This window comes from Xenopus tropicalis, chromosome 10, assembly GCF_000004195.4.
Source record: "Xenopus tropicalis strain Nigerian chromosome 10, UCB_Xtro_10.0, whole genome shotgun sequence".
Taxonomy (NCBI): domain Eukaryota; kingdom Metazoa; phylum Chordata; class Amphibia; order Anura; family Pipidae; genus Xenopus; species Xenopus tropicalis.
In genome coordinates, this window is record NC_030686.2 from 1,579,204 (window position 1) to 1,592,073 (window position 12,870).

Genomic DNA, 12,870 nt, shown 5'->3' on the forward strand with positions numbered 1-12,870 from the left:
GTCCCTTGTGTGTAGTCTCTGTCCCTTGTGTGTAGTCTCTGCCCCTTTGTGTAGTCTCTGTCTCTTGTGTGTAGTCTCTGTCCCCTGTGTGTATTCTCTGTCCCTTGTGTGTAGTCTCTGTCCCTTGTGTGTAGTCTCTGCCCCTTTGTGTAGTCTCTGTCTCTTGTGTGTAGTCTCTGTCCCCTGTGTGTATTCTCTGTCCCTTGTGTGTAGTTTCTGCCCCTTTGTGTAGTCTCTGTCTCTTGTGTATAGTCTCTGTCCCTTGTGTGTGGTCTCTGCCCCTTGTGTGTGGTCTCTGTCCCTTGTGTGTGGTCTCTGTCCCTTGTGTGTGGTCTCTGTCCCTTGTGTGTAGTCTCTGTCCCTTGTGTGTAGTCTCTGCCCCTTTGTGTAGTCTCTGTCTCTTGTGTGTAGTCTCTGTCCCCTGTGTGTAGTCTCTGTCTCTTGTGTATAGTCTCTGTCCCTTGTGTGTGGTCTCTGCCCCTTGTGTGTGGTCTCTGTCCCTTGTGTGTGGTCTCTGTCCCTTGTGTGTGGTCTCTGTCTCTTGTGTGTAGTCTCTGTCCCTTGTGTGTGGTCTCTGTCCCTTGTGTGTAGTCTCTGTCCCCTGTGTGTATTCTCTGTCCCTTTTGTGTAGTCTCTGCCCCTTGTGTGTAGTCTCTGTCTCTTGTGTGTAGTCTCTGTCCCTTTGTGTAGTCTCTGTCTCTTGTGTGTAGTCTCTGTCCCCTGTGTGTATTCTCTGTCCCTTGTGTGTAGTCTCTGCCCCTTTGTGTAGTCTCTGTCTCTTGTGTGTAGTCTCTGTCCCCTGTGTGTATTCTCTGTCCCTTGTGTGTAGTCTCTGTCCCTTGTGTGTAGTCTCTGCCCCTTTGTGTAGTCTCTGTCCCCTGTGTGTAGTCTCTGTCCCTTGTGTGTAGTCTCTGCCCCTTTGTGTAGTCTCTGTCTCTTGTGTGTAGTCTCTGTCCCCTGTGTGTATTCTCTGTCCCTTGTGTGTAGTTTCTGCCCCTTTGTGTAGTCTCTGTCTCTTGTGTATAGTCTCTGTCCCTTGTGTGTGGTCTCTGCCCCTTGTGTGTGGTCTCTGTCCCTTGTGTGTGGTCTCTGTCCCTTGTGTGTGGTCTCTGTCCCTTGTGTGTAGTCTCTGTCCCTTGTGTGTGGTCTCTGCCCCTTGTGTGTGGTCTCTGTCCCTTGTGTGTAGTCTCTGTCCCCTGTGTGTAGTCTCTGTCCCTTGTGTGTAGTCTCTGTCCCCTGTGTGTAGTCTCTGTCCCTTGTGTGTAGTTTCTGCCCCTTTGTGTAGTCTCTGTCTCTTGTGTATAGTCTCTGTCCCTTGTGTGTGGTCTCTGCCCCTTGTGTGTGGTCTCTGTCCCTTGTGTGTGGTCTCTGTCCCTTGTGTGTGGTCTCTGTCCCTTGTGTGTGGTCTCTGTCCCTTGTGTGTAGTCTCTGTCCCCTGTGTGTATTCTCTGTCCCTTTTGTGTAGTCTCTGCCCCTTGTGTGTAGTCTCTGTCTCTTGTGTGTAGTCTCTGTCCCTTTGTGTAGTCTCTGTCTCTTGTGTGTAGTCTCTGTCCCCTGTGTGTATTCTCTGTCCCTTGTGTGTAGTCTCTGCCCCTTTGTGTAGTCTCTGTCTCTTGTGTGTAGTCTCTGTCCCCTGTGTGTAGTCTCTGTCCCTTTGTGTAGTCTCTGTCCCTTGTGTGTAGTCTCTGTCCCTTGTGTGTAGTCTCTGCCCCTTTGTGTAGTCTCTGTCCCCTGTGTGTAGTCTCTGTCCCTTGTGTGTAGTCTCTGCCCCTTTGTGTAGTCTCTGTCTCTTGTGTGTAGTCTCTGTCCCCTGTGTGTATTCTCTGTCCCTTGTGTGTAGTTTCTGCCCCTTTGTGTAGTCTCTGTCTCTTGTGTATAGTCTCTGTCCCTTGTGTGTGGTCTCTGCCGCTTGTGTGTGGTCTCTGTCCCTTGTGTGTGGTCTCTGTCCCTTGTGTGTGGTCTCTGTCCCTTGTGTGTAGTCTCTGTCCCTTGTGTGTGGTCTCTGCCCCTTGTGTGTGGTCTCTGCCCCTTGTGTGTGGTCTCTGTCCCTTGTGTGTGGTCTCTGCCCCTTGTGTGTAGTCTCTGTCCCCTGTGTGTAGTCTCTGTCCCCTGTGTGTAGTCTCTGCCCCTTGTGTGTAGTCTCTGCCCCTTGTGTGTGGTCTCTGTCCCTTGTGTGTAGTCTCTGTCCCCTGTATGTAGTCTCTGCCCCTTGTGTGTAGTCTCTGTCCCCTGTATGTAGTCTCTGTCCCTTGTGTGTAGTCTCTGCCCCTTGTGTGTAGTCTCTGCCCCTTGTGTGTAGTCTCTGCCCTTTGTGTGTAGTCTCTGTCCCTTGTGTGTAGTCTCTGCCCCTTGTGTGTAGTCTCTGCCCCTTGTGTGTAGTCTCTGCCCTTTGTGTGTAGTCTCTGTCCCTTGTGTGTAGTCTCTGTCCCTTGGGTGTAGTCTCTGTCCCCTGTATGTAGTCTCTGTCCCTTGTGTGTAGTCTCTGCCCCTTGTGTGTAGTCTCTGCCCCTTGTGTGTAGTCTCTGCCCCTTGTGTGTAGTCTCTGCCCCTTGTGTGTAGTCTCTGTCCCTTGTGTGTGGTCTCTGTCCCTTGTGTGTAGTCTCTGTCCCCTGTGTGTATTCTCTGTCCCTTGTGTGTAGTCTCTGCCCCTTTGTGTAGTCTCTGTCTCTTGTGTGTAGTCTCTGTCCCCTGTGTGTATTCTCTGTCCCTTGTGTGTAGTCTCTGTCCCTTGTGTGTAGTCTCTGTCCCTTGTGTGTAGTCTCTGTCCCTTGTGTGTAGTCTCTGTCCCTTGTGTGTAGTCTCTGCCCCTTTGTGTAGTCTCTGTCCCCTGTGTGTAGTCTCTGTCCCTTGTGTGTGGTCTCTGCCCCTTGTGTGTGGTCTCTGTCCCTTGTGTGTGGTCTCTGTCCCTTGTGTGTAGTCTCTGTCCCCTGTGTGTAGTCTCTGTCCCTTGTGTGTAGTCTCTGTCCCCTGTGTGTAGTCTCTGTCCCTTGTGTGTAGTCTCTGTCCCTTGTGTGTAGTCTCTGCCCCTTTGTGTAGTCTCTGTCCCCTGTGTGTAGTCTCTGTCCCTTGTGTGTGGCCTCTGCCCCTTGTGTGTGGTCTCTGCCCCTTGTGTGTGGTCTCTGTCCCTTGTGTGTGGTCTCTGCCCCTTGTGTGTGGTCTCTGTCCCCTGTGTGTAGTCTCTGTCCCCTGTGTGTGGTCTCTGTCCCTTGTGTGTAGTCTCTGTCCCCTGTATGTAGTCTCTGTCCCTTGTGTGTAGTCTCTGCCCCTTGTGTGTAGTCTCTGCCCCTTGTGTGTAGTCTCTGCCCCTTGTGTGTAGTCTCTGTCCCTTGTGTGTAGTCTCTGCCCCTTGTGTGTAGTCTCTGCCCCTTGTGTGTAGTCTCTGTCCCTTGGGTGTAGTCTCTGTCCCCTGTATGTAGTCTCTGTCCTTGTGTGTAGTCTCTGCCCTTGTGTGTAGTCCTGCCCTTGTGTGTAGTCTCTGCCCCTTGTGTGTAGTCTCTGTCCCTTGTGTGTGGTCTCTGTCCCTTGTGTGTAGTCTCTGTCCCTTGTGTGTGGTCTCTGTTTCTTGTGTGTGGTCTCTGTCTCTTGTGTGTGGTCTCTGTCCCTTGGGTGTAGTCTCTGTCCCCTGTATGTAGTCTCTGTCCCTTGTGTGTAGTCTCTGCCCCTTGTGTGTAGTCTCTGCCCCTTGTGTGTAGTCTCTGCCCCTTGTGTGTAGTCTCTGCCCCTTGTGTGTGGTCTCTGTCTCTTGTGTGTGGTCTCTGTCCCTTGTGTGTGGTCTCTGTCCCTTGTGTGTAGTCTCTGCCCCTTGTGTGTAGTCTCTGCCCCTTGTGTGTAGTCTCTGCCCCTTGTGTGTAGTCTCTGCCCCTTGTGTGTAGTCTCTGCCCCTTGTGTGTAGGTTCTGAGCAGTCACTTACAGATCAGACCGAGCTCTTGGGGTTTCTGGGTCTCGCTGGCTCTTTGCTCGGGGAGAGACTTTGCTAATAGACTGACAGTGGCCCCGGGGCCCGAGACTTCCCTGAGTGCTGCTCCCAGCGGGGCCCCTGGCTCTGCCCCCAGGAACGAATCTATTGATACTGATTAATGGGAAATAAATGGCTCTAATGAATCATTTCCTGACACTGAGGCTGAAGCCTTCACTCTCCCCACGTGGGTCTCACTGACTGTCTCACTGACTGTCTCACTGACTGTCTCACTGACTGTCTCACTGACACTGAGGCTGAAGCCTTCACTCTCCCCACGTGGGTCTCACTGACTGTCTCACTGACTGTCTCACTGACTGTCTCACTGACACTGAGGCCGAAGCCTTCACTCTCCCCACGTGGGTCTCACTGACTGTCTCACTGACTGTCTCACTTACACTGAGGCCGAAGCCTTCACTCTCCCCACGTGGGTCTCACTGACTGTCTCACTGACTGTCTCACTGACACTGAGGCCGAAGCCTTCACTCTCCCCACGTGGGTCTCACTGACTGTCTCACTGACTGTCTCACTGACACTGAGGCCGAAGCCTTCACTCTCCCCACGTGGGTCTCACTGACTGTCTCACTGACTGTCTCACTGACTGTCTCACTGACACTGAGGCCGAAGCCTTCACTCTCCCCACGTGGGTCTCACTGACTGTCTCACTGACTGTCTCACTGACTGTCTCACTGACACTGAGGCTAAAGCCTTCACTCTCCCCACGTGGGTCTCACTGACTGTCTCACTGACTGTCTCACTGACACTGAGGCTGAAGCCTTCACTCTCCCCACGTGGGTCGCACTGACTGTCTCACTGACTGTCTCACTGACTGTCTCACTGACACTGAGGCCGAAGCCTTGGAGAGAGATTTCCCCACGTGTGTCTCACTGACTGTCTCACTGACTGTCTCACTGACTGTCTCACTGACTGTCTCACTGACACTGAGGCTGAAGCCTTCACTCTCCCCATGTGGGTCTCACTGACTGTCTCACTGACACTGAGGCCGAAGCCTTCACTCTCCCCACGTGGGTCTCACTGACTGTCTCACTGACTGTCTCACTGACACTGAGGCTGAAGCCTTCACTCTCCCCACGTGGGTCTCACTGACTGTCTCACTGACACTGAGGCCGATGCCTTGGAGAGAGATTTCCCCACGTGGGTCTCACTGGGGGTCTCACTGGGGGTCTCACTGACACTCAGTAATACAAATGCCCTGTGAGTTCCCTGAATAGAGAGTTTGGCCTTCGGGGCAGATCTGCGAGAGTGAGGTGTAACTGTCTCTTTCCCTTTGTGCCCTGTACTCAGTGTGGGAGAGACAGCTGTACATTCTGCACACGTACAGGGTAGATAGGCCGTTACTCCGTCACTCAGCAGGATGGGGGAGAAGCAGTTACTCTCTTTATCCCATTAATCGTTAACATCGTTAACACAAACACCTTATACCTTATAAGCCCTTCATTCTCCCACTGGGACCCCCCCATCCCTACTCAGCCCACTCCATCATCCTCTGACCACACCTCCTCTCTTCTAAGCCCCTCCCTCTCTCACAGAATAGCACTTTCTCCCTTAGAGACTCTTCTCCTTGAGCCCCACCTTCTCCTATAGTTCCAGTACCAAAGACTTTCTTTTTCTCCTCCCACTGAGCCCCCCTTTCTCCTAATGAGCCTTGTCTTCTCCTATTGAGCCCCTCCCCCCCCACTAAGTAGAGGTCCATGTCTCCTATGTTCCACCGAGCTACTTCTTCTCCCCTTGCCTCCTATGTTCCACCGAGCTACTTCTTCTCCCCTTGCCTCCTATGTTCCACCGAGCTACTTCTTCTCCCCTTGCCTCCTATGTTCCACTGAGCTACTTCTTCTCCTCTTGCCTCCTACGTTCCACCGAGCTACTTCTTCTCCCCTTGCCTCCTACGTTCCACCGAGCTACTTCTTCTCCCCTTGCCTCCTATGTTCCACTGAGCTACTTCTTCTCCCCTTGCCTCCTACGTTCCACCGAGCTACTTCTTCTCCCCTTGCCTCCTACGGTTCACCGAGCTACTTCTTCTCCCCTTGCCTCCTATGTTCCACCGAGCTACTTCTTCTCCCCTTGCCTCCTACGTTCCACCGAGCTACTTCTTCTCCCCTTGCCTCCTACGTTCCACCGAGCTACTTCTTCTCCCCTTGCCTCCTACGTTCCACCGAGCTACTTCTTCTCCCCTTGCCTCCTATGTTCCACCGAGCTACTTCTTCTCCCCTTGCCTCCTATGTTCCACCGAGCTACTTCTTCTCCATACTGAGTCCTTTCATCTTCTTCTCCTGCCATAAAGCTGAAGGCGCTATATCTGCACCCCACTATTTCCAGTACACAGACACCCAACACATATTGTTCCTGTCAGGTCCATGTTGGAATCCCACAAGGTATCTCCCCCTCAATGGCCTTTTTGCCTTCTTCTCACCAATCTTTGTTCTTTCCAGATACACCAAGATGAAGACTGCAACCAACATCTACATTTTCAACTTGGCTTTGGCAGACGCCTTGGTCTTGGTCACCCTGCCGTTCCAAGGCACCGATATCTTCATGGGCATCTGGCCATTTGGCAACGTTCTCTGCAAGATCGCCATAGCCATTGACTACTACAACATGTTCACCAGCACCTTCACCCTGACCATGATGAGCGTTGACCGTTACATCGCCATCTGCCACCCGGTCAAGGCGCTGGATATCCGCACCCCACACAAGGCCAAGGTGGTCAACGTCTGCATCTGGATCCTGGCCTCGTTCATTGGGATCCCCGTTATGGTCATGGGCTCCGCCGAGATGGAGAACGATGGTGAGTAGCTCCCAAGGGTAACTTAACTTTCATTGAGTGTTTTAGTGCAGAATAGATGGGGGAATAAAATGCATTACAATATGGGCCAGCGCTTGCAATGGGCTTAGGTCACACAAGACTTTTAGTAGCTGCTACTTTTGGTTCCCAGTTGTATGTCGGCGCTGTACGTACTTTTTGGGGGCTCTGCATAATATGATTGAACCCCCAAAAAGTACGTACAGCGCCGACATACAACTGCTCTGCATAATATGATTGAACCCCCAAAAAGTACGTACAGCGCCGACATACAACTGGGAACCAAAAGTAGCAGCTACTAAAAGTAAGTGATGTACTGGAAATCAGTTTACTGGAATTCTGGGAATGCAAAGAAACATTTACCCCCAATTTTCAACCCAGATGGCTTTTCCCTGTATTCATTCTGATTCAGCAGGAACAGCCCCCTATAGGGATTCCCCTGTACTAAGCGCAATTCAGCAGGAACAGCCCCTTATAGGGATTCCTCTGGAACTTAGCGCAATTCAGCAGGAACAGCCCCTTATAGGGATTCCTCTGGAACTTAGCGCAATTCAGCAGGAACAGCCCCTTATAGGGATTCCTCTGGAACTTAGCGCAATTCAGCAGGAACAGCCCCCTATAGGGATTCCCCTGTACTAAGCGCAATTCAGCAGGAAAAGCTTATGCACCAGTCAGCAAGAGAGAGGCTGTATCATGGGCCTGGAGAGCCTAACCAATCAAATCTCTGGAGAGACTAACCAATCAAATCTCTGGAGAGACTAACCAATCAAATGTCAGCTCTCTCAGTCACAAGGAAGTGCAATAGATGTCAGTCCAGTCAGCTCTTTTAGGGTCTAAGTTTGATCGTATCTGTGTATATTGTATATCTGTGTATATTGTATATCTGTGTATATTGTATATCTGTGTATATTGTATATCTGTGTAGGAACATCACATGACATGTCTACGTCATTGGCCCTCAGACTTGGGACCCCCATTGACTTCTTAGCCCCCTAAACCCCCAAATCCACATTATGCAAAAACTCAGCTCTTTCAAAGGTGCCCCATCTATACCTTCCTGTGCAGTTATTGTGGCACCCCAGCATTGTACCCTGGTATTGTCCCCGGCATTGTACCCCAGCATTGTCCCCGCATTGTACCCCAGCATTGTCCCCGGCATTGTACCCCTGCATTGTCCCCTGGTATTGTCCCCGGCATTGTACCCCAGCATTGTCCCCTGGTATTGCCCCGGCATTGTACCCCAGCATTGTCCCCTGGTATTGTCCCCGGCATTGTACCCCAGCATTGTCCCCTGGTATTGTCCCCGGCATTGTACCCCAGCATTGTCCCTGGTATTGTCCCCGGCATTGTACCCCAGCATTGTCCCCTGGTATTGTCCCCGGCATTGTACCCCAGCATTGTCCCCCGGCATTGTACCCTGGTATTGTACCCCAGCATTGTACCCTGGTATTGTCCCCGGCCATGTACCCCAGCATTGTCCCCCCCGCATTGTACCCTGGTATTGTACCCCAGCATTGTCCCCTGGTATTGTCCCCGGCATTGTACCCCAGCATTGGTCCCCCGGCATTGTACCCCAGCATTGTCCCCTGGTATTGTCCCCAGCATTGTACCCCAGCATTGTCCCCCGGCATTGTACCCCAGCATTGTCCCCGGCATTTTACCCTGGTATTGTACCCCAGCATTGTCCCCCGGCATTGTACCCCAGCATTGTCCCCGCATTGTACCCCAGCATTGTCCCCCCCATTGTACTTGTACCCCAGCATTGTCCCGGCAATGTACCCCAGCATTGTCCCCTGGTATTGTCCCACCGGCATTTTACCCTGGTATTGTACCCCGGCATTTTACCCTGGTATTGTACCCCAGCATTGCCCCTGCATTGTACCCCAGCATTGTCCCCTGGCATTGTACCCTGGTATTGTACCCCAGCATTGTCCCCTGGCATTGTACCCTGGTATTGTACCCCAGCATTGTACCCCAGCATTGTACCCAGCATTGTCCCCTGGTATTGTACCCCAGCATGTCCCCCGGCATTGTACCCTGGTATTGTACCCCAGCATTGTCCCCTGGTATTGTACCCCAGCATTGTCCCCGGCTATTGTACCCCAGCATTGTCCCCTGGTATTGTACCCCAGCATTGTCCCTGGCATTGTACCCTGGTATTGTACCCCAGCATTGTCCCCTGGTATTGTACCCCAGCATTGTCGCCCCGGCATTGTACCCTGGTATTGTACCCCAGCATTGTACCCCAGCATTGTACCCCAGCATTGTCCCCCGGTATTGTACCCCAGCATTGTCCCCCGGCATTGTACCCTGGTATTGTACCCCAGCATTGTCCCCTGGTATTGTCCCCAGCATTGTACCCCAGCATTGTCCCCGGCATTTTACCCTGGTATTGTACCCCTGCATCGTCCCCTGGTATTGCCCCCCGGCATTGTACCCAGCATTGTCCCCCGGCATTGTACCCCAGCATTGTCCCCTGGTATTGTCCCCAGCATTGTACCCCAGCATTGTCCCCCGGCATTGTACTTGTAACCCAGCATTGTCCCCCGCATTGTACCCCAGCATTGTCCCCTGGTATTGTCCCCCGGCATTTTACCCTGGTATTGTACCCCAGCATTGTCCTCTGCATTGAACCCCCGGCATTTTACCGGTATTGTACCCCAGCATTGTCCCCTGCATTGTACCCCGGCATTGTCCCTGGTATGTCCCCCGGCATTTTACCCTGGTATTGTCCCAGCATGTTCCCTGCATTGAACCCCGGCATCGTACCCCAGCATTGTCCCCAGCATTGAACCCCGGCATCGTACCCCAGCATTGTCCCCCGGCATTGTACCCCAGCATTGTCCCCTGGTATTGTCCCCGGCATTGTACCCCAGCATTGTCCCCTGGTATTGTCCCCGGTATTGTACCCCAGCATTGTCCCCCGGCATTGTACCCTGGTATTGTACCCCAGCATTGTCCCCTGGTATTGTCCCCAGCATTGTACCCCAGCATTGTCCCCGGCATTTTACCCTGGTATTGTACCCCTGCATCGTCCCCGTATTGTCCCCGGCATTGTACCCCCACATTGTCCCCCGGCATTGTACCCCAGCATTGTCCCCTGGTATTGTCCCAGCATTGTCCCCCGGCATTGTACCCCAGCATTGTCCCCCGGCATTGTACTTGTAACCCAGCATTGTCCCCCGGCATTGTACCCCAGCATTGTCCCCTGGTATTGTCCCCTCGGCATTTTACCCTGGTATTGTACCCCAGCATTGTCCCCTGCATTGAACCCCGGCATTTTACCCTGGTATTGTACCCCAGCATTGTCCCCTGCATTGTACCCCAGCATTGTCCCCTGTATTGTCCCCGGCATTTTACCCTGGTATTGTACCCCAGCATTGTCCCCTGCATTGAACCCCGGCATCGTACCCCAGCATTGTCCCCAGCATTGAACCCCGGCATCGTACCCCAGCATTGTCCCCGGCATTGTACCAACAGCATGTCCCCTGGTATTGTCCCGCATTGTACCCCAGCATTGTCCCCTGGTATTGTCCCCAGCATTGTACCCCAGCAATGTCCCCCGGCATTTTACCCTGGTATTGTCCCCAGCATTGAACCCCGGCATCGTACCCCAGCATTGTACTCAAAATAACTTTGTGATCCTTATAAAACCCCGTGCCCCCTGTGTGCAGCCCGGTAGGTCTGTTTGGTATCTTCCTGCTGCCATGGGGTACCGGGGCAACAGGGCACAGGAAAGCCCTTTAATATAACGAGGGTCTTCCGGTTGGAAAGGCTGTGATTGGTTGCCTTGGATCTGAGCGGAGACAAAGCCATAGTCAGACCATGGGGCCATACCCTGCCATGGGGGCCAGTGGGGGCCGCACCCTGCCATGGGGGCCAGTGGGGGCCGCACCCTGCCATGGGGGCCAGTGGGGGCCGCACCCTGCCATGGGGGCAGATATATTGTATATCTGTGTATATTGTATATCTGTGTAGGAACATCACATGACATGTCTACGTCATTGGCCCTCAGACTTGGGACCCCCATTGACTTCTTAGCCCCCTAAACCCCCAAATCCACATTATGCAAAAACTCAGCTCTTTCAAAGGTGCCCCATCTATACCTTCCTGTGCAGTTATTGTGGCACCCCAGCATTGTACCCCAGCATTATACCCCAGCATTGTACCCTGGTATTGTCCCCGGCATTGTACCCCAGCATTGTACCCCAGCATTATACCCCAGCATTGTACCCTGGTATTGTCCCCGGCATTGTACCCCAGCATTGTCCCCTGGTATTGTCTCCAGCATTGTACCCCAGCATTGTCCCCGCATTGTACCCCAGCATTGTCCCCGGCATTGTACCCCAGCATTGTCCCCTGGTATTGTCCCCGGCATTGTACCCCAGCATTGTCCCCTGGTATTGTCCCCGGCATTGTACCCCAGCATTGTCCCCTGGTATTGTCCCCCAGCATTGTACCCCAGCATTGTCCCCCGGCATTGTACCCCAGCATTGCCCGCAATTTACCCTGGTATTGTACCCCAGCATTGTCCCCGGCATTGTACCCCAGCATTGCCCCCGGCATTGTACCCCAGCATTGTCCCCCGCCATTGTACTTGTACCCCAGCATTGTCCCCCGGCATTGTACCCCAGCATTGTCCCCTGGTATTGTCCCCGGCATTTTACCCTGGTATTGTACCCCGGCATTTTACCCTGGTATTGTACCCCAGCATTGTCCCCTGCATTGTACCCCAGCATTGTCCCCGGCATTGTACCCTGGTATTGTACCCCAGCATTGTCCCCCGGCATTGTACCCTGGTATTGTACCCCAGCATTGTACCCCAGCATTGTACCCCAGCATTGTCCCCTGGTATTGTACCCCAGCATTGTCCCCGGCATTGTCCCTGGTATTGTACCCCAGCATTGTCCCCTGGTATTGTACCCACAGCATTGTCCCCTGGTATTGTACCCCAGCATTGTCCGTATTGTACCCTCAGCATTGTCCCCTGGCATTGTACCTGGTATTGTACCCCAGCATTGTCCCCTGGTATTGTACCCCAGCATTGTCCCCCGGCATTGTACCCTGGTATTGTACCCCAGCATTGTACCCCAGCATTGTACCCCAGCATTGTCCCCCGGTATTGTACCCCACATTGTCCCCCGGATTGTACCCTGGTATTGTACCCCAGCATTGTCCCCTGGTATTGTCCCCAGCATTGTACCCACAGCATTGTCCCCGGCATTTACCTGGTATTGTACCCCTGCATCGTCCCCTGGTATTGTCCCGGCATTGTACCCCAGCATTGCCCCCGGCATTGTACCCCAGCATTGTCCCCCTGGGTATTGGTCCCCAGCATTGTACCACAGCATTGTCCCCGGCATTGTACTTGAACCCAGCATTGTCCCCCGGCATTGTACCCCAGCATTGTCCCCTGGTATTGTCCCCCGGCATTTTACCCTGGTATTGTACCCCAGCATTGTCCCCTGCATTGAACCCCGGCATTTTACCCTGGTATTGTACCCAGCATTGTCCCCTGCATTGTACCCTCTGGATTGTCCCCTGGTATTGTCCCCCGGCATTTTACCCTGGTATTGTACCCCAGCATTGTCCCCTGCATTGAAGCCCCGGCATCGTACCCCAGCATTGTCCCCAGCATTGAACCCCCGCATCGTACCCCAGCATTGTCGCCCGCATTGTACCCCAGCATTGTCCCCTGGTATTGTCCCGCATTGTACCCCAGCATTGTCCCCTGGTATTGTCCCCGGTATTGTACCCCAGCATTGTCCCCGGCATTGTACCCTGGTATTGTACCCCAGCATTGTCCCCTGGTATTGTCCCCACAATTGTACCCCAGCATTGTCCCCGGCATTTTACCCTGGTATTGTACCCCTGCATCGTCCCCTGGTATTGTCCCCGGCATTGTACCCCAGCATTGTCCCCCGGCATTGTACCCCAGCATTGTCCCCTGGTATTGTCCCCAGCATTGTCCCCGGCATTGTACCCCAGCATTGTCCCCCGGCATTGTACTTGTAACCCAGCATTGTCCCCCGGCATTGTACCCCAGCATTGTCCCCTGGTATTGTCCCCCGGCATTTTACCCTGGTATTGTAC

The 12,870-nt window shown here is 53.3% G+C and overlaps 1 protein-coding gene across 1 annotated transcript in view; it reads left to right on the top strand.

The window, feature by feature from the left end:
• The window catches only part of oprl1 (opioid related nociceptin receptor 1), a 40,447-nt gene that overhangs the window by 12,403 nt on the left and 15,174 nt on the right, over positions 1-12,870 (top strand). Inside the window, exon 3 of the mRNA XM_031894694.1 lies at positions 6,407-6,762. Within this exon, the coding sequence (XP_031750554.1) occupies positions 6,407-6,762 (356 nt within the window). The remainder of the gene's footprint in view (positions 1-6,406; positions 6,763-12,870) is intronic.